The sequence below is a fragment of the Mustela nivalis genome, assembly GCF_964662115.1.
Source record: "Mustela nivalis genome assembly, chromosome: 18".
Taxonomy (NCBI): Eukaryota; Metazoa; Chordata; class Mammalia; order Carnivora; family Mustelidae; genus Mustela; species Mustela nivalis.
This window is the reverse complement of record NC_139037.1, coordinates 1,843,882-1,864,558: the sequence shown is the minus strand read 5'-3', so window position 1 is coordinate 1,864,558 and position 20,677 is coordinate 1,843,882. Positions and strand designations below refer to the sequence as shown.

The following is a 20,677-nucleotide window of genomic DNA, read 5'->3' as shown; positions in this document are numbered from 1 at the left end:
GGCGTCTTCATGCGTGCCTGTCTCCGCGTGCCAGCCGACCGCTGGCCCCCACCTCCCAGGAGAGTGGATGTGCTTGAGCTCGCCTGTCCGTCACCCGTGCTCACCTGCTCTGCTTCTCCTTCTCTGACACCGCCTCACCAACTACCTCAAACCTAAGTCTCCAGAAGGAAAAAGGAAATCATGCAGTATGGTGACAAGTCTGTTCTGAGTGGGGCTTGGTGGGGACCACGGGGCTGTGCTCTGTGTGGACTCAGGTGGGGCAGCTCGGCTCCCGAGGGTGATTCCGTGGCTGGGAGCTGAGATCTGCAGAAGGTTCTCTCACGCGGTGCCTCACCCAGGCACCAGCATGGGACCTCTCCATGGGGGCCGCCTTCTGAGGGCTAGCATCCCAAGAGAACCGGGTGGAAGGCGCATCACCTCTATGACCCAGTGCCAGATCTGGGATAGCGTTACTCTGACCACGGTCACAAACCCGCTCCAACTCAAGGGAAAGAGATCTAGTCCCCACATCTTTTGGGAGGAGCAGAGAACTCCCAGTGTAGAAGAGCGTGCACTTGGGGAGTAATGTTGGAAAAACACAACCTGTAACTCCTTCCCTGGCTCCCGGCACCTCTTTGTCTCACAGCCCCATCCTCTGACCACAGAGAAAGCCCATGACCCAGGCTGGGCCAGCCGTGATGCACTGTCGCTCCAGCCGCAGGGATCGGGCCGGCCGTGGGCACGTGACCCGGACCAGCCTGGCAGAAGCCAAGCCCGTGGCCACAAACCCCGTGTTGGGAACAGACAGCGCGGCAGAGAGACACGGACGACCCCTTCCTGATGCTGTCCACCCAGGACTCTTGTCCTCAGGGTCTTACAAGAAGAATGACAGCCTAGCTGGACAAGCCACGGAGCTGAGTTTTGTGTGACAGCCGAGCACAATCAGTTCATCCCCAGAACAAACAGCCACTTTCACGTCCACGCCGCGTTCATCAGGGAAACGAACAGAACGCCCAGCGTCCCCGAAGACGGCGACTCTGTTCGAAGAGCTGCTCACAGAGGGACCACGTCCTTTCGTCCATCTTTCCAAGCACTGGACAGAAAAGACTCTGGATAAACTTATCTGAGATGAGGGAGTGAATGGAGCAGACCAGTGAAAGCGCCGTGCCGGGGGTCCAGTGTCAGAGTAATCTGCGTTTGAAGCCCACTCCCTCCTCCCACCAGCTTTTGGATCTTGGGCTCTTGGCCTCGGGGCCCAGTCTGTTGAATGGTGATGCCACGACCCACCACCCCAGGCTGGCAGTGAGGATGAGCGGGTCCAACGGGGGCTCTGTCTGGTGGTGGTGCTGACCCGGGCAGGAGCGACGGCGGCACTGAGGCCAGAAGAGGTGGAGAATGAGCGGGAGGTGCCCGCAGGGGTGGCTTCTGGTTCCAGCATTTACACCTTCCTGACCCTCAGGCAGGGCGGTTTGGGCTGGGCTCAGCCGGTGACTCTTCCGTGGGACGGTGTGGGATCACTCCCGTGCTGTAGTGGTTTGGTGGCCCCCGGGGCTGCGTGGTCAGAGGTGGCCGCTGCCGCAGGTCTGGCGGTGGCTGTGGCTTGCTCAGCTCTCCTCTGCTCCCCGTGCCCTCATCTTCCTTCTGCAGACTGGGACTCCTTGTGGCCGTCCCAGAGAGCAGGAGCGGGGACCGCAGGGCCCCTCAAAACTGAGGTCAGAGGTTACACATCGCTCCTGCCACACTGTGTGGACCAAAGCCCTTTCTTTGCACGTTTGCCTGATCACTTCATGAAGGGGCGGGTCCCTAGGCCTGCGAGTTTCAGCTCCTTCTCCCAACCGTACCCTCCCCTTGATAACCTGCCCCCCCCAAATCTGCCGCTTTTCCTCTCAACAGTTTCCTACCGCTGTTGTCCTAGAGTGCCGCAGACCTCGTATTCGAGTTCTGGAGGTCCCAAGTCTACAGTGGGCTGCAGGTCTGGTGTCTTCTGGGCCTCTGGAGGCAGACGTGTGCTCAGGCTTCCCTGGAGCTTCTGGAGACGCCGAGCTCCCTGGCCTGCGGCTCCCGCCCTTCTTCCCAGCCAGTGGCCTAGCGCCTTTGCCCCTACCTGACCCCCCTGCCTGCCTCTCCTGTCCCTAAATTGCATTTATGCGTCTCCTGATTGTCGGAACGATCAATGCACTCATCTCAACACCCTTCATCACACGGACACGGGCCCCTTTGCCTCGAGAGGTAAAGACTCACGTGTTCCGGGCACTTGGGACTGGACGCCGTCGGGTGGTTACTCTGCTGCACAGAGTCTCACGTGCTCTCTCTCTGGTCTGGTAGCTTTTCTTAACATATTTCTTAACATGTTGCCCGATGAGGTTTAAAACAAAAAAGCCCGTCCTACTCTGTGTAATTAAAGGCTGGGCTCCCCAGCCCACCTCCCAGGCCACCCCCTGCCTGCGGTGTTGGCCATGGCCGGCAGCCTCCCCACACCTCTGCTTCCCCACCTGCCCGTGGGGGCTGCTCGCGTCCCCTGGCTGCTTTAATGGGACGGCACGTGCTGGAGGCCAGTCGTTCAAGGTCACGGTTTCCGAGGAGGACGCTGGCATGCAGACTGCCGACCACCCGTGCGTCCTCACATGACGGAGGGAGCGGGCACGCTGTCCGACGCCTCTGGTCCTCTCGGGGCGGGACCCCCAGGGACTCCTTCCCGCTGGGATCACGGCTGCACGTTCAGCCACGTTCGGCTTCGACGTGGACGTGCTCCCAGCCACGCACCCCTGCAAGCCAGAGGAAGGGCGATCCCTGCCCCTTCCCGGCTCCCGCCCCCTTCCCGGCTGCCCTCCACTCTTCTTTTCCACGCTGCCATTGTCTTTGTTTTTTTTTTAATTGAAAAATTAATGTATGCAAATGATTAAACCAGACGTGATGCTCCAGAGAGGTTAGCCTCGAAACGGCGTCTCCTTCTACCCGACACCTTTTAGGCTTCTGGACCCGCCTGTCCAGAGCTAATAAGCGAGGTCATCCGCTTCTTGTGTGTGTCTGCGGAGATGGTCTCTCCCCGCACGCGTGTGTGTACGTGTGCCCGTGAACACGTGTGTGCACACAGGTGCGTGTTTACAACAGGGCGCGTGTCTCTTCTTACACAGATAGGAGCATCTGTGCACCTTGTTCTTTTTAAAAAGCTTCATTCATCCCAGAGCCTGTTCCGATCCCCTCGGACAGACGCACCCCTTCTTTCTCTCTACGTGCTGGCGGCTGGGCTCCGGGAATTGGGCGGAGGGTATCCACCCCTCGCTCCAGAGAAACGCGAGGTCCTTCTGGGTCTTCACCGAAGTCAACAGGCACGATCCTTGCCAGCTCAGGAGTAGCGACAGCCGTGCCCGTGCCCCTCTGAGCCTGCCTTAGTCCCCAGGTCGGCAGAAGGGTTGTTTTTTTTTGTTGTTGTTTTTTGGGGGGTTTTAAAAATATTTTATTTATTTATTTGACAGAGAGATCACGAGTAGGCAGAGAGGCAGGCAGAGAGAGAGAGAGAGAGAGAGAGGGAAGCAGGCTCCCCGCCAAGCAGAGAGCCCAATGCAGGGCTCGATCCGAGGAGCTGGGATCATGACCTGAGCCGAAGGCAGAGGCCTTAACCCACTGAGCCACCCAGGTGCCCCCAGAAGGGGTTTTGAACACCTATGTTACCCCCTGCCCCCAGGCAGCCGGCTCGGCAGGGAACATCTCTGGGGTTCGCAGACAAGATGGAGCAGCCCCAGATACGTTCCCTGAAGCAGAAACTGCTGCGGATGGGGCTGGGCCGCCCCGGCCCAGAGGAACAGAAGACGGCTATGACCTTGCTTCAACTGCCCGTTTCCCGTGGACGGTGGCCCGGCCTGCCACCACCACAAACCACCCTGCCGAGCCCACCCCACTCACACCTCAATGAGCGATCTAGAAATTATTTATAGACCCGAACTGCACGGAAACCATTGTGTCTGCTGTTGCTGTGGAAACCGGGATGTGGCGCAAGCTTGGGCTTGAAGGGACCACGGAGGCTGGTGAAGGCGGCTGGTTTCTAGCCGGGAGCCCCCAGCTCACACACACCATCGAGGGTCACCAGGAATGAAAGGAGTCCTTCGATCGTGCTTCCGGGGAGGGCTGGCACGGGTCCCGGAAAGCAGCACCGCCCGCGTGTTCAGCGGCTGGCTGCTGGGTAGGTTTTGTTCAGACCTGGGGATGAAATCGTCCAGAACAAGGTCCCCGAGCCTGGCGAGCGCTGGTCAGCTGTGGAGCCTTTCAAGGTGCCGGTGCCTCACCCCAGGCCGGCTGCAGCAGGCTTCCAGGGGTCCACACGTTACTTCCTGGATTGGTGGAAGCCCCTCGGAGTCAGTGACCCGAGCCCACGCACGCTTGCGTCCACTCCCTGTCCTAGACGCTTTTGCTAACGCCGCAGTTTCCACTGGTTTTCTGGGTGGAGACCTGACGCGCACGATGGAAGTTCTGTCCTTCCTCTTTCAAAATACAGACACTCTATCCACCCTGAGGCACCTCGCTTTTTTCACTTAACAGGAGGTTTTATTTTATTTTTTGTATTTTTTTTAAAAGATTGTGTTTATTTATTGGCGTGAGAGAGTGAGCGCAAGCAGGGCAGATGGAGAAGCAGACTCCCCACTGAACGGAGAGCCGGATGAGCAGCTCCATCCCAGGACCCTGTGGTCATGATCTGAGCTGAAGGCAGACGCCCAACCAGCTGAGCCCCCCAGGTGCCCCAACACTGTATTTTTTTTAAGATTTTATTTATTTGACAGACAGAGATCGCAAGTAGGCAGAGAGGCAGGCAGAGAGAAAGGAGGAAGCAGGCTCCCCGCTGAGCAGAGAGCCCGATGTGGGGCTCGATCCCAGGACCCTGGGATCATGACCCAAGCTGAAGGCAGAGGCTTAACCCACTGAGCCCCCCAGGTGCCACAACACTGTATTTTAAAGGTGTGCCCAGATCAGTGGCCGTGGCTGCTGTGTGTTTCTGTAACCGCACAGAGCTGTCTCCTCTGATGCGGGTCCTGCTCACTCTCCCCGATCGTTTCTCCTTAGGACGCGTCGCCCAGAAGCAGAACGTAATGTGCAGATGTGTTTTCAGGTGACTAGTAAGTGTGTCGTCCCCTGGGGAAATGGTTACAGGCCACGGGGGAGGAGGCCACGGGGGAGGAGGCCTGTGTCTTGGAGTGACGTAAAGTCCCAGGCATCCCACTGGTGAGGGCAGAGGGCCTGCAGGAGCCCAGGACATTCTCCAAACAGTCCCCACGGGCCTGGCTGTGGGAGATGGAAGCTCACTGAAGCCCCGGGTTCACAGAAACGACAGGCACGGACCCCCCAAACCAGGCAGGAGGCCAGACCCTCTGCCCTGAACCAAACTGGTCCCTGTATTTGAATTCGACAGGCGGCTTCCCAGCGGCTCTGCCCGAGCTCAGGGACCATCCCTATCTGTGCGGGACCTCCGTGAACAAGGAAGTACAAGGGACCAACATGCTGGCCTCTGCGGTCCCCCCAAGTCGCTCCCCGCACAGCCGTGTGAGCTCTGCGCGTCATCCCACGGCTGGAGTCCCGGCCCCGGCAGGGACCGCGTGGTCCGCATGAGCTGCGTGCTTCCCGGGTGAGCCGCATTTCTGTTAAGAAGCTGCTCATCAGGACTTCTGACTGCTGGCCACCTGTCTCGCTGTGACCAGACTCACGTCTTCCCAGGCCCGTGCAGATCCTGCCGTGGGCAGGCAGGGCCTCCTTGTCTTCTCCTGCGAGTCTTCAAGGCCACGCAGCAGGCGGGGTGTGAGCCGGCCCGTGGGATGTCTCAGGGCTGGTCGGAGAGCACAGTCCTGTGGGTGCAGGAGGCAGAGACGCACTTGGTATGCACGGCGGGTGCGTTACCCTGAGGAGGAGGAGCAGAGCATCAGAGGAGGTTTCTCTCTGCCTCTCTCATGTCAAGGTCAGGGCAGCAGGTTCAGGTTCTCCTCGCTCAGAACTCTCCGAGTCCCCTGGTGCTGACGTGTTCACCAGGCTGCAGGCCGGCCCTGGGGGAGGTCTGCACACAGAGGGCTCCCCGGGCGCTGCCAGGCAGAGACCTCAGTTCTGAGGCTGGGGTGGCCCTTTGGAGGTGTCCCAGGCATGGTGGAGAGGCTGGGCCTTCATCTTCTGCAGGGACACTGGGGTCTGTGGCCCCGGGCAAGGGCTCTGTCTTCCGCTGGGGGTGTTCCCAGAGAGGGCCGAGGTGGAGGGCCACCTCCCAGCGGCAGGTGGAGTAGGTGAAGGGGCACGTTCCCTGGGGCACACGGTGCCTAATCGGGCTGGCCTACATCGGGCTGCACCCCAGCCAGCGGGAAGGGGGTGCGAGGGCGGGCGCCCCCCAGGCTCAGGGAAGCGTTCGGGAGCGGCGTGCCTCACCTCTGCTCAAGCCCCTGGTTGGAACCCGGTCCCCTGGCTGTGTCTCCCCGCAAGGAGGCCCGTGGTGTGGTGTTTCCTGTGAGCCGCGTGCGCCTGTCGGAAGTGGGGTCTCTGCTGGGAGAGCCACGGGCCCGCTCAGAACCGGGGGCCCTGAACATGACTGCTGCAAAGGAGAGGCGCAGGCCTGAGGGCTCGCGGTGGGCAGGGAAGGGGGGACGTTTAGAAGAACTCGGGAGGCCCGTGGGTGCTCATGTCTAGGCCACGTAACTGTGGCGAGCTTCGTGGCCGCAAACACCAGTCACTGTGGGTCAGGAGTCCAGGCCCAGCTGCGCCGCGTCCCTGCTCCGGGCCTCGCCGTGGGCTGCAGTCCTGGCGTCGGCTGGGCCGCGCTCTCGATCCGAGGCTCCGCCGGGGAGGCTGGCTCCAGGCTCACTGAGGTCACTGCGGTGTTGGTTTCCTTGCGGCTGAAGGACCCAGGTTCTCACTTCATCGCGGGCTGCGCCGGAGGCCGCGCTCAGGCCCCCCTCCCGGCTCCATCCCGGCCCTCCCCAGCGCGGCCCTTTATTTCTGCGAGGCCCTCGGGAGGCTCTGTCTCCCTCCACCTGCTAAGACAGAGCTTTGCCTGATGAAATGTAGCGGCGCCCCACATTCCGCCGGTTAGAAGCAAGTCACGGGGCCGCCCGGGGGGTCAGCGGGCTGAGCGTCTGACTCTTGGTTTCGGCCGAGGTCACGATCTCGGGGTCGTGGGATCGAGACCCGCGTTGGGCTCTGCGCTCAGTGCGGGGTCTGCTTCAGACCCTCTCCTCCTCTCTCTCTGCCCCTCCTCCTGCTCTCGCAAATCAATCAGTCAATCTTTTTTTTTTTTTAAGAAGCAAGTCACAGGTCTTGCCCACACTTGAAGGGGGGGATCCCACAGGACGTGGTTCACGGCCAGGCGCCGTGGTAGTGTCTGCCACAGCACGAGGCTTGAAAACGGTCTCAGAAGGCCCTTCTTGCAGACCCATGTCTGCTACTGCTGTGGGACCTCAAGCAAGAGACTCCCCTTCTTCGGGTCCCAGTGTCCTCACCTGTGACGAAGCAGTAGCGGTCAGTAGTCAGCGGTTTCAACATCAAAATAGATGCACGTTTTTCTTATGTTCGAAGATGGTGTCCAGCCAGCAATGGTGTTCTTGTGTTAATCCTAGGAACGCTCCCGACCGCGGCTACGCACGCTAACCATAACCAAGTGTGCCACAGTGTGCACGGGCCAGAGCCACGTCTGAATAGTTCTCCACGGGCAGGAATGCCACCCTCGCTTCACAGGCCGGGACACCCGGCTCAGAGAGGCTGAGGGACCTGCCCAAGCCACCCTGCTAGAAGGCGGCAGCGCTAGGCACTCGGCCCGGGCAGGCTAACGTCAAGGCCTGTGCCCTTCCCCCACTGTCCCCTCTATGCCTCCTTGGCGGCTGTCACTGCTCTCTGAGGGAATTTCACTCTCCAGCAGGCAGGCTGGGGGTGGGAGGAGGCTCCAGCTCCGACCTTGACAGAGTTCTGGGGAGAACCGGGGCCACCACGCCCTCCTGCGAACCCGTCCCCTTCACCACCGAGCAGCCCCTTTCAGCAGCACTCAGGAGGGGACAGCTTGGCTCTCTGGTAGCCAGGCTGACCCTGGAGTGTGCTGACCGTCCCCACACGTCTTTATGACAGGGGACCAGCGACCCAACCGGTCACCCCCAGTGAAACTGTCTTCAGAACCCGCTGATGCATTTGCCTGCCTCTGCCTTTCTGACTTTTACTGGGGCTTCTGTCTCCACCGATGGCAGCTGGGGTTTCTGATGGGGAGAGGGTGGCTGTGGCACACCCACAGTAGCGGGGAGGGGCTTCTGGGGTATAATTTATGGGGGTGTGGCAGGCAGAGCGCCACCACGATGACGCAGTGCTCCCACGTGGACAGCTGCCGAGCTTCACCCACGCTGGGCCTGGGGCGTGCAGGGGACTGGGGCTGGAACGTGGGGGGGGACGCAAAGCCATCGCCTTCAAGGGTGTGACCTTCAGGTGGGAGACCTGGCCGGACGCCGCCTGGGGGAAGGCCGCAGAGGGCGAGACCCTTGGGCCTCCTCCTGCGCCTTCCCCTTACCTGGTACCGGGCACCCCCTGGGCTCCGGAAGCCAGAGAGCAAGGAGGGCTGTTTCTGCAGAACGTCCCGGTCAGCTCCGAGGGCGGAGAGCAGGGTGGGCGGGGTGGAGCGTGGGCGGGCAGGGGGTTTCGGTGGAGGATGTCGGAGCAGGGGTTTGGTGGGCACTGGCATCCAGCTTCGCGGCGGGCTGAGGATGCGGCCGAAATCGCAGCGCGAGCAAGTGACAGCGCCTGTGCGTTACTTCAACTTCCTGGCCCGGAGCTGGGTGCGGGCGAAGGGCCTGGGGAGGAGGGCCCTGTTCTGCAGGAGAGACGAGGGTTGGGGTGGGGGCGAGAGAGCAGACGGGGTGGGGGAGCACGGGAGGAGGGCTGGAGGCGGAGAGCGCGGACGCGGGGGACGGGGGCCCCGCCGTTGGACTCTGCGGCGACTCGCTGCCTTCACCTCCAAAGGGGCCCGACAGCGAAAAGCAGCATGTACACAACCCTGGGGGAAGAAGCCGTAGCCTCCTGACCTGATGGCCGGGAAGGAACTAGCAAGGTCCTCAACGCACAAACTGTGGAAGAAAATATTGGTCGCTTTGACATCGAAAATGTGAACATTTCTGGGGGCCCCTGGGGAGCTCTGTCAGTTAGGCATCTGCCGTCGGCTCAGGTCACGGTCTCGGGGTCCTGGGATGGAGCCCCTTGTCCGGCCCCCTGCTCAGCAGGGGCGTCTGCGTCTCCCTCTCCCGCTCCCCGGCTCAGGCGCGCGTACACTCTCTCTCTCTCTCTCTCCCCAGTAAGTAAATAAAATCTTTAAAATGGAGAGACTTCCACTACAAAGTGAAGACACAAGTCACGGACTGAAAGTCACTCGCGGTATAAGCCACCGGGGACAGAGCAGCATCTAGAGCATCTGAGGGACTTTGGAAAACCCATCAGGGGAAGACAAGGAACCAGACGGAGAGACGAGCAAAGCACACAGGCCGGTCGGGCAAGTGGAAGACGCGGCTTGGACCCCAAGGGCTGCACACTGCGGGGCTCGCCGGCCCGCAGGAACACACAGGCTGGGTCACAGCGCGCCACCTTTCACGCCCGGCAGGTGGGCAGAGCACCAGGCGTGGTCAGGATGGGGGACGTAGGCATGTGGCACTCTCAGCAGGAAGGCCCCGCGGGCGTCCCCGCCGCAGAGACGCCACGCACACGCCGTGACCCGGTGGTGAGTGCTCTGCAGAGGGCAGGCCATGGGAGACTGCTCCCGGTGTGCAAAGACACACGCACCAGAGTTCACGGTGTTCTTGTTTGTCACCGCAAGCAGCCTGGAGCGTCGACGGGCAGGAGAATGAATCACTCGATTATGGTACATTTGTACAGTGGGATCCTGGGGACTTGACAATGAATGAATGAAAGCCGGTAAACCCCCGCCATAATGAGTCAGAAAAGCTGAAGGGCACGTGTGGCACAGCCGCTTGCACGCCGTCTGAAAGGAAGCCCAGGGAAGGTGGTCTAGGGCTCACCCGGGAGCTGTGTGCGGTGCTGAGAGCCAGATCCTCCCCCCCGCTCCACCCGCCCCGTCCGTGGGGCTCCGCTGCTCAGGCCGGGTGGGGACGGGGTGGGAGGCAGCATGTAGCAGTGTGTGCGTGCGGGGGCGAGTGTATGTGTCAGTGCAGGTGACTGTGCCCAGCAGGGGGACAGGGGTGTGTATGTGAGCAGGGGTGAGTGTTGGTGGGGAACGGAGGGTGTGTACACAGGGGCACATATATGGGCGCGTGTGAGTGGGCGTGCTTACACGAGTGCGGGGTGTGAGAGCGTATGTGAGTGCGTGACCGCGTGTGGGTGACGAGGGTGAGCGTGTGACACGTGAGAGCCGGTGTGAGTCTGAGCGTGAACACGCGTGCATCGTGATAGTGTGAGCGGCATGTGACAGTGAGTGTGTGAGTGTGTGCTAACGTGAGGCTGAGCCCCGAGGCCACTTGTGGGAAACCCTGAGCGGCCGGCCCCCCAGTGCCGGTGACTTGGGGGCCATCCCCGAGGTCCCCATCACTGGGCACGGGCCACTCTGGTAGCTAGAGGCAGAGGGGCCCAAGGAACAGGATCGCTGGCCTCCTTAGGAGCCGCCTTCCAGGGAAGATGGCCGTGATGGGCCCCAGGCGCCAGGACCTCACGCCCCCCAGTTCTTCAGGAAGGTTCCTGCCAGGTGCACTTCCTGGTCCGTCCAGCAGGTGGCGCTGCCCAGGCAGTTTGCAGTGGGATGTCCGGGTCTGGGCCCAACCCTGTGTGTGCAAGTCGGGGAAACTGAGGCAGGACTTCTCCTGCCTCCGAGGCTTTCCCTTCCACACCAGGGAATTCATTCCCACAGGGGCCGAGTGTTCATGGGGACTTGCTCCATGCCCGGGACCGTGAACAGGGGTGAGCAGAGCAGAGCAGGGCTCCCTCCGGAGTTCACGTCCCGGAGACGGGACGGGCGCGTGTCCCGTGGGAAGTGCCTGGCCCTGGAACAGTGCCCTCATCCCACATCCAGCCCAGTGTGCACGGGAGCCCCCCGCGCCGCTGACCCCGAGCCCCCCTGGGATTTACGGTCATGGCTGTGCTCCCTCGTTAGCGCCTGGTCTCTCCTGTCTCCCTGTGTCGGGGACAGGCAGCACGTCCCAGTGCACACGAATGGGGACACAGATGGACATGAGACACCCTGCAAAGGCCCTGGGGCCCCTCCACGTGGGCACCTCCGCGAGCCCTCACCTGCGGTGCTGGGGCGGTGGTGCGTTCAGGACGCGTTCGAGTCCCAGCTGGTGCTGGGGTGTGGGTCTTTGGAGACGTGAGGTCCTGCCGGATGGAGTCGGGGGGCTTTAAATCCCATGTCAAATGTCCTTAGGAGAAGAGACGCAGAGACAGACACACCCAGCAGAGAGGCCCTGTGGGGACAAGGCACAGGCTGGAAGAGCGCGTCTGCGGAGGAAGGCCCCGGGTTGTAGCCGGCGTCGGCAGCCCAGCAGCCGGGGCCGCAGGAAGGATCCTCCTCGAGAGGCCTGAGGGAGTGGCTCTTGATCTCAGTCTTCCCGCCTCCGGAATGGGAGAGAACAGACTTCTTTGTGCCCAGCCCCACAGTCTGGTCTGTGGCGCTTGCTGTGGCCACCCCGCGCTGCTCATGTGGAGGGCACGCCAGGACCGGGAGGGCGCCTCTGGCTCACAGCAGCCCCGAGGGGCAGGCTGGCTCCCTACCCCCTTTTCCTCCAAGACCTGGCGTGGTGGGGTCAAACCAGGCGGGCGCCTCTGGGGCTTCTAGCCAGACTCGCCCGGATCTCAGCTCGGCGGCTGGATGCAGACCCCTCAGCTGCCGTGTTCGCGCACACGTGTCCCAGTGCGTCCCCCACCCCAGCCCGTGCATGCTCTGAGCACACACCTGAGTGGCGCTCCAAGTTGAGGCACGGTGAGGGGTACTGTGCCTGCCACTTGCAAGGCAGGGGTGTGCCCTTGGAGCCTCCGCTGTCCCATTGTAAGGGGCTAGTCCTAGCTGGCCCACAGGGCCATTGTTAGGATGACCCCAGACATGGCCGTCCCGCGCGGAGAGAGCAGGTACTCCGTGAGCGGCGGACCCTGACTGTGGGTGTGCAGTGCAGCCGAGACCGGGTGGGCGAGCCGAGGGTCGGCGGCTCCTCGATTCCCACCTGTGAGCGGCTGGCGGGCCGCAGGGGAGCGGGCCGCGGTTCAGGCAGGAGGGGCCGGCCTGGGGCAGCCCGAGGGCCAAGAGAGAAGAAAGTCCGCCTGCGGGCAGGGCTCACGCGTGCAGCTCCCGCACAGCTGGAGGGTTAAAACCTGAGTATTGAAGAGACACAGGTTCTGCCGGCGGAGCTTTGGAAGCGGATGAGCAGATGCGTGAGGTTCACGGCCGGCCTTAGCTTCGGATGCACGGAATCCAAATGGAAGGCTCCCAAAGTCGGGGTGAAGTGGGGGGAGGCGACAGCATGCGGGGGATCACGTGATTTTCTCGCAACGTGTGTCAGAGGTCCAGTTTCAGAGACTGACCTTAGAATCCGTTCATGCGAGGATAGGGTCTGACCATACGCCCCAGGGCAACGGTGCGCACGGGCAGGAGCAAGTGGGGGGGGCCTGTCGTCTGATGGGGGGAGGGCACGGATGGCAGCGCCGGGCGCCACGGAGGGGAGGGCCGCGTGGCCTGGCCTGCTGGGCCCCCTCTGCGGCCAGAAGTATCTGCTTCCGTCTGTAGCGGGAATAGGCAGCTGTAGCCCCAGGGGAGGGAAGTTCGATTTTTGTTGTTTTTTTTAAGGTCAGATATTTCTGTAGGACCCACTTGTTGGGCGTCTCATGGGGCGCTGTCCTCCTGCTGTCCGTGGACACGCAGACCACAAAATAAAGCAGTTATTCCCATCTGATCTGTCACTCCAGTGTAAACTGTGGCGGCTATGGCTGTTCTAAACGCACCATCCAGCACAGGCCTCTGGGTCCCTTTACCCTGGTAAAGCCAGGCCGGCCAAAGAGCAGTCCCAGACAGAAAAGCCACTCTGTGGTTGAAGACGTTCCCCCCCGGTGTTAGGTATCACGGGAAGTATTGGGAACAGCAGACGCGTCCAGCCACAGGGGATGGTAGAGTCATCTGCGCAGTTCCTGCAGACAGAGCGTCACCGACCGTCCACAGACGCAGCCAGAAATGTTACCGTGTGCTCTCGAGACCCAGCAATGTCGCTTCCAAGAAGCCCTCTCCAAGGCACACCCAAGGGAGAGTCCACAGCCTTTCACAATGATTGTGAAAAGCCGGACTCCACCTGGCTGCCCCCCAGCGGAGACGGGGTTGAACCAGCTTCCGAACGTGGAGTGTGGAATGGAGCCCAGAGACCGAACGGGAAGTTCAAAGAATTCAGGCGAGGGTCGATCTGCACAGGCGCGCGTGGGGCTCAAGGCGGTCAGCAAAGGACGTGGGAGCCGGCAGCCGTCGCCTTCTGGAAGCGCGGTCCCCTGCCCGCCTGGGGAGAAGGAAGGGGCCGCGGTGGGGGGCCAGCAGCTTTGCAGGGTCCTGGGACAGAGGCTGCGGCACTTAACGACGGATAGGAGTATGTGCAGAACTTCGAAACACGATTTATTTTCATGTCTTTGCTCTCCTATCGCGGGGGCTGTGTGAGACCATGCAAGAAGGCAAAACATGACTGCGTGTACACGCGTGCACATATATGGACGTGTGGATATGTGTGTGCACACCCACGTGTGTACGTGCATTTAAAGTCAGAGATATCACAGCAAGCACACATGTAGGTAGGATCTTCAGTGTGTAAATAAGTGAGCAAACACCCTTCCCCAGGGATGGTTTTTAAACATCGGGCTGGCCCGGTGAGCGCCCAGGGTCAACAGAGACAACCCCTGAGTATTAGGGTTAGGGGCCGTCTTTTTTCCTTCTCTCGTCATCACACTTTTTATTTTCTGAATATTTTGCAATGAGTCCGTACTCCTCTTACGAGGAGAAAGATAACAATTTTGCAATAAATGCACAAATAAATGTTACAAGGGAAAGCCAGTGTTTGCCAGGATTACGAAACAGTGCCGACAGGCCCTTGCGGAGGTTCTGGGCAGTGGGACAGGATGGAGGGCTGCCTGGGCGTGCTCGGTGCGGACGTGCGGACGGCGGGGACCCTGCCTGGGTGGGAGATGAGGGGCGGGCCCCTGGCGGGCTGCTTCCGCCTCTTTCTCTGCCCTGTCTTTGATGGAAGATTCCCACACAAACACGAATCAAACGGGCTTTTCAGAGAGGGCCGAGAGGAAGGGACCTGGACGCCGTCCCCAGACAAGAGGAAAGGGTCACATCCGCTCTACCTGGCTCTGGAGGATGGGACAGAGTCTGCTCTCCCAGTTCCTACATGGGGAAACCGAGGCCGAGAGGCGCTAACGCTCCTGTCTCACTCACTGTGCCCTCACAGTTGTCACATGGGCTCCCGGCCGAGCCCTTAGACTGGATGCTCTCGTAATCCCCATCTCACTGAAACAGAGCAGTTTCGCAACTCGCCCGAGACCGCACAGCCAGAGCAGGCTTTGAAGCCCGGAGCCAGAATCCGAGGCCACATGCTCGGCCCGGCCTGCTGCCTCCAGGAAGGGCCTGACCGCCCTGGCCCAGGTTCTGTCCTTGCTGCTGAACGCCCCACCTGTGTCCAGGCCCTTCCCTTGCCTGAAACACCCTCACTTTTCTGCTCTGTCTGAGGGGAGGACGGGCTGGCTGCTCTGTGGCCGACAGCCCTGCCCATACACTCAGACTTGCCAACCAGCTTGGGGCCGTATCGCTCACACCCAGCTTCCCCGGGCACCGTGGCCACTCACTCACAGCCGGGTAGCACCTCTGCTTCCCAGCCAGACAGCGTTTTCCCATCTTGCCTACACTTTCTGGAAAACCAGTGTCATGGCTGATGACTGGACGGGCCTGGCCCTGAGTGGCCTTCCTGGCTGGCTGGGCCCTGGGGACACGGTAGGCACAGAAATAGCTTAGCTTCTCCCCAGCCGCTAAAAGACCGCCCAGCGGCTGGCACGGGGTCTGAGTGCCCGACTGCCCTGTTCTCGGCTCAGGACTGGCCCTGTTTCCTTCCTGGACAGAACAGAAAGCAAAGCCTCAGTCTGTGACCCCCAGAGTTTCCAGGCTGGGACTTGGGATGGGATGAGGAGCCAAGGCCGTCGCCTCCAACAGCCCAGACAGTCCCGCTGCCGCCTGGGCTTGCAAGGTTTAAAAGTTCTCGTTGCTCGGGAAGGACAAGGACAGGCTCAAGGGTCTGCCAGTCCAGCAGCGAGGGTTGATTCGCACTGGGGCAGGGATTCCTCTGGGGTTCATGGAAGGACTTCAGAGGTCTGTAAACGTAGATGGGAAGAAGAATCCCAGCCCCCAGCCTCAGCGGGATTAGCCAAGAGGCCACTTCGCTGCCCATGGAGACTTCAGATGGGCATATCAGCCAGAGTCCGTGCAGATACCTCAGAAATGCCATCCTCACCCCAAGCTTCCAGGCAGGTACCGTGATCATCCCCACTTTACAGGAGACAGAACCAAGGGTTGGCAGGAACCCATGACTCAAGCTTGCGAATGCCAGCACGGGTCCATCTAACCCCACCTCCCCAGCCATCCTCTTATTTTTGGACATATTTCAGTGTGTGTACCTTTCCCCCTAAGTACTTTGCCACGCGTATCACAAACAAGATGCCAGTACCGTAGACACTTTACTTCTGGAAACGCAGATCTCTTGCCCCCTATCCCCACACTCACCCTGCAGGCACAAGCTGAGAGATCCTGGGCCAGGAACCAGCAGGACCCCTGAGTTTCCCCCTGGACCCCTGGTTTCTGGGGGACCCTCTTCCTTGGAGAATCTGAGGACAGAAGCTGGTGTCTTAGTTTTTGCCCGGGCTCGTTCCTCGTGAAGCTTCAGTGCAAGCGGGTGCCGCCTTTCTGCTGTGGAGACACACACACAACGTCTTCCCCCGGGGGTCCCGGCAGCTCTGGCACCAGTGCCCCTGCTCCTCAACTTGTATGGTCTGATCCCATAGGTAGTGAGCCCTCCGTCACTACCTATGGGAAAAGAGCTCTGAGAGGGTGGGGAGAGGTTGTAGAGCACATTCGAACCCAGAACACGGCCTGACTGGCATCGGGGTTTCTGCACCTCTGCCCGTGGGCATGCCAGGCGGGAGAGCTCTGCAGCTCTACCCCGGGCCCACTGCAGGCTGTTTTGTGGTGTCCCGCTCCCTGTCCACGAGACGCCAGGAGCACCTGCCACCCAACCAAAGTGACCCCCCAGAAAGGTCCCCTGGGGGGAACTCACCCTGTTGAGAACTTCTGAAGTAGCGGGATCTGAAGGTCCTTCTGTGCTCAAATCCCAGGACCGAATCTGCTCCCGGGACAAGCCCTGTCCTCTCAGTTCTGGGCGCTGCAGCCTGTCCGTTGCTATGGAAACCGGGTCTTGCTCGCCTCCCATCTCCTCGCCCACCGCACTGATACCGTCTTTCAACCCAGGGAACCCGTGTGGCAGCCCGGGGACGCCGCAGACAGCCCCGGAGCAACCGACCCGGGCCTCCCAGGAGCGAGGCCTCCGGGAGAGGGGCCGCGCGGAGGGCTCCCTCCCTGAATGGGCCCGCAGGGAAGGAGGGGCAGGGGGCTGGGTCCGGTGGGGCGGGGCCGCTGCCAGAGGGACGCGGGGGTCGGACACCCGAGACCCCCGCGGAGATGAAGGAAGCAGAGGTGGGCGGCTTGCCGGTGTGCTGCGGCTGCGGAGACCCGCCCTGGCCTGGTCCTTGCCCCTGGAGGCAACAAACCCCACACCGGCCGTAAGCAGGGGTGAGTGACATACCCTGGGAGTGAGAGGGGGGAGGAGAGGGGCTAGGAGACAGGTGGGAGGCAGTTGCAGCCGTCCAGGAAGGAGGCAGGGAGGAAAGGGCCCCGTGGGGGTGGCCAGAGCGGGGGCTGGGCAGGTCTGATGCAGCGCGAAGAGCCACGGCTGGGGCCAGGCCTCCGGGGGGTGGGGCCAGGCCTCCGGGGGGTGGGGCCAGGCCTCCGGGGGGTGGGGCCAGGCCTCCGGGGGGTGGGGCCAGGCACTCGGGGTGGGGGTGGAGGGGGCGCCATATGTTGTGGGGTGGGGTCCAGGCCTCTTTGGGGTGGGGCCATATGCCCATGGGGAGGGGCCAGGCATTGGGGGAGGGAGGGGGAGGGGCAGTCATATATTGGCGGGGGGGGGGGGCTGCATATCCTAAGGGTGGGGCCGTATATCCTAGGGGGTAGGGCCATATGTCCTGGGGGCAGGGCCAGGCCTCATGGGGGTGGAGCCAGGCCTCCTGGGGGCGGGGCAAGGCCTCCTAGGGGAGGGTCCATTAGGAGACACCATGCCTCCTGGGGTGGGGCCGTGTGTCCTGGGGGTGAGGCCAAATAGCCTAGGGGTGGAGCCAGGCGTTGGGGTGGGGGTGGAGGAGAGCCCTATGTCGTGGGGGTGGGGCCAGTCCTCTTGCAAGTGGGGCCGTATATCTTAGGAGGCTGGGCTGGAGAAGGGCAAGGGAAGGGCCCTTCCTGCTGGCCCTCTGGCTGTCTCCCAGCTTACTCTTCATGGGGTACCTCTGTGTTTCCCTCCTGACCTTAGCCATCGGCCCAAACAGTACCTTTCGAAATCCTTGCCTGGAAAGCGCGTGCCTGGGATGGTTCTGTCCGTGGGGTTCTGCTCACGTCCCTGGGGATGATGCGGCAGGTGGGGCACACACTGCGCCTGGTCTGGGAGGGACTGGAGGCACTATGGCGACCGTGGGCCGCGTGCCCCCATTCGGGTGGGGAAGGAAAACAACCGGTAAGGCTGTGTGCGTGTGTGCCCATCCACGTTTCCGGGGCCACTCCAAGACGCTGGCCGCATTGCTGTGTTGCTTCCCTGTGGGGAGCTGGGCACTGAGACAGGCCGAGAAGGAGACTTCTCACCTTATTCCCGAGCCGGCTGCGGGCTGCTTGTGGGCACATCAGGGAGCAGAACCGGGCTCAGCGTAGTGAATAAGGAGCACGTCTCGTCATGGGACCCCGAGGCAGGCAGCTGGGGCAGCAGGGACCTCACCCTGCTCCTGTCTTCACGTCTGCGCGACGACGGCTGCACCACCGCCCTCCATGGCCTCCACACAGGGAGGAGGGCCTTGCAAAGCACAGAAACCAGCTGAGTGGGAAGGGCTCTTCCAGAAGCCTGTTCCTGCCATGCATGGGCTGTCAGCGGTGCTGGGTCCCACAGCCCAACCCAGGGAAGGCTGGGACATGGGGGTTTTCAGCAAGGACTTGATGCCCCAGACGAAATCAGAACCCTGGTAGCAAAGAAGACAGAAGGCGTGGAGGCAGGATGGGCACACTGTGTGCCTTTTGAATTTTGTGCTAGGAAACTCCATCACCTACCTAAAACAAACAGCCCTCTCCGGCACTTGTCCTGTCCCCGTGGCCCCCAGCTTGCGTCCATCCTAGAACCTCGGTCTCTGCACACAGCACCCCCATGGGAGCAGATGCAGGCACAGTTTGGAGCAAAGAGGCTCAAGGCAGCATGGTCTTCCCCCTTCCTGCAGCGCGAGGACGGTGATATGCCAGGGACAGGTGAGAAGGCAGATGGTGGCTGAGGGGGGTGGCAGTCTGCGAGGTAATGAGGTAGCTCATTATCAGGCAATTTTTGTTGGTGGCTGACAGCCCAGCCCCAGTCCAACTCACGCAGCCCAGGGAGGTGAGGTCTGGGCCCAGGCCTGCCTGTTTCAGGAAGGCTCAGCTCTGCCTACATGCAGAAGGTTCTTTGGTGCCCCTGGGAGGGGCTAGGATTCCCAAATCTGCTGCCTAGAGATCGGTGTACTTCAAAGGCAGGTCCTGGGCTCCTCCGCCCAGAGAGGAAGATTCAGCAGGTCAGAGGGGCCCCACAGCCTGCCATTCCGGACAAGCACCCAGTTGCTTCTGACGCAGTGGCGTCCCTGGCTCGACCTGGGATCCACATCCAGAGAGCTTTGCTGGGCGCCTATGGGACTCCCTTTGCATGCGCTGCGTCCCGTACGGTCCCCGGGATTGCCACCCAAGAGATGAAACTGGCCCGTTGCACAGACAAGGAAATAGAAACCTAGCCTGTGGGGGCGCCTGGGCGGCTCAGTGGGTTAAAGCCTCTGCCTTCGGCTCAGGTCATGATCCCAGGGTCCTGGGATCGAGCCCCACATCAGGCTCTCTGCTCAGCGGGGAGCCTGCTTCCCTCTCTCTCTCTGCCTGCCTCTCTGCCTACTTGTGATCTCTGTCTGTCAAATAAATAAATAAAATCTTTAAAAAAAAAAAAAAAAGAGAGAGAGAGAGAGAGAAACCTAGCCTGTGAAGTCCTGCGGTCAAGGTCGCACCGCTGTCCGGAAGGAGCCTCTATCCTGGCAGACAGGCTTGCTCTCAGGAGCGGGCAAAGTCTGTCCCTGTTGGCCCGTGGGACCTCCGTGACCTGAAGGTGTCCCACGGCTGGTCCTCCTCAGCAGAAGATAGACTGACGCCGTAGGGCCACATCCTCGCTCTGAGTTCCAGCCCCATCAGACGGCAGGCACCTGCATTTGTCAAAGGAGCAGAATTAGTATTATGTGACCGAGATACTTTTGTATATATTGCACACCGCACACATATACACACATTATGTATTTGTATATGTAAATCTCTCGCGCGCACACACACACACCCGTGTATTTATGTATGGAGGCCAGCATTCCAGACTGTGCAGGGTGGGCTGGCCTGGGCTGGAGACCCTGGCGACAGCTAATGTTACTGTCCCAGTCTGTTGTGTGCTGGCAGAATGCCCTCTGACTTGGAGGAGGTCAGTCTTTCGTTGTATGCAGGCCTTCACCTGATTGGATGAGACCCACCCTTATTATGAAGGGCAACCTTCTGTACTCAACCCACAGATTTAAAAGCTCGTCTCATCTAAACACATCCAGAATAAGGTTTGACTAAATAAATATCCAGGCACTGTGGCCAGCCGCCTGGACTCAGAAAATCTATACCTCACTGTGCCCGGTAGATATTTGTGGAATGAATAAATCCAGGCCCACTCTGTTAGGGCAGGATCATCTTTGATGGGCAATAGCTGGACGGGGAAAGCCTGCTGTGTCCTAGGCCAGCCCTTGCCCTACTGACCACCTCTTGCTGTGGCTGCAGCCCTGAGCTCCCATTTGTTCCTTGGCTGGAAGGAGACCAGTCTAGACTGGGGCCAGCTGGGAACCTGCCCGCTGCTCTGCCCAAGCAGAGGTGTCCAGCCCCGCAGGGCACGGTGGTGGCCTCCCCGGGCAGCCGCCAGCTCTGCTGCCCTTGGAAGTGTCCCGGGTCTGAGCACTGACCACAGACTCTGGGAGACTGTGGACTGGTGTGCCCACACACTGACCTTGAGGCCCGAGGCTTGGCTTCCCTCTCCTGTTATGTAACCTGCCCCCCGGGAGGGTCCCAAATGCTCACCCCAAGTTTACCGTGCCACACCGGCTTTGCCATCACCAGGGAGCACAGTCAGGGCCCAGGCTACCTTGGGGGGGGGGTCTGGACTCCACTTTCTGGGTTTCAGTCCCCACTCGGCCACCTGGCACTGCGTGAGCAAGTGACGTGACTCGTTGCCGCACGGCAGCACCTGGGTGGTTGCGAGGGTCCAGCGGGCGGTGCGGGCAGGCTCTGAGGGGCCCGCGGACGGGACGACATTCACGGGTCAGCACTGGGGTGCCGTCCACAGAGGCCAGC

General features: G+C 61.2%; 1 protein-coding gene across 1 annotated transcript; it reads right to left on the bottom strand.

The window, feature by feature from the left end:
• Window positions 1-7,438: 7,438 nt before the first annotated feature.
• LOC309853943 (uncharacterized protein) lies at window positions 7,439-17,112 on the bottom strand (the record flags this gene model as incomplete). Its single annotated transcript, XM_082712541.1, has 8 exons — window positions 7,439-7,442; window positions 8,220-8,356; window positions 8,492-8,678; window positions 8,733-8,791; window positions 12,069-12,193; window positions 13,251-13,595; window positions 15,716-15,898; window positions 16,266-17,112. 8 exons carry the CDS (start codon window positions 17,110-17,112, stop codon window positions 7,439-7,441), a joined length of 1,887 nt encoding a protein of 628 aa, XP_082568667.1.
• Between the last annotated feature and the right edge of the window lie 3,565 nt (window positions 17,113-20,677).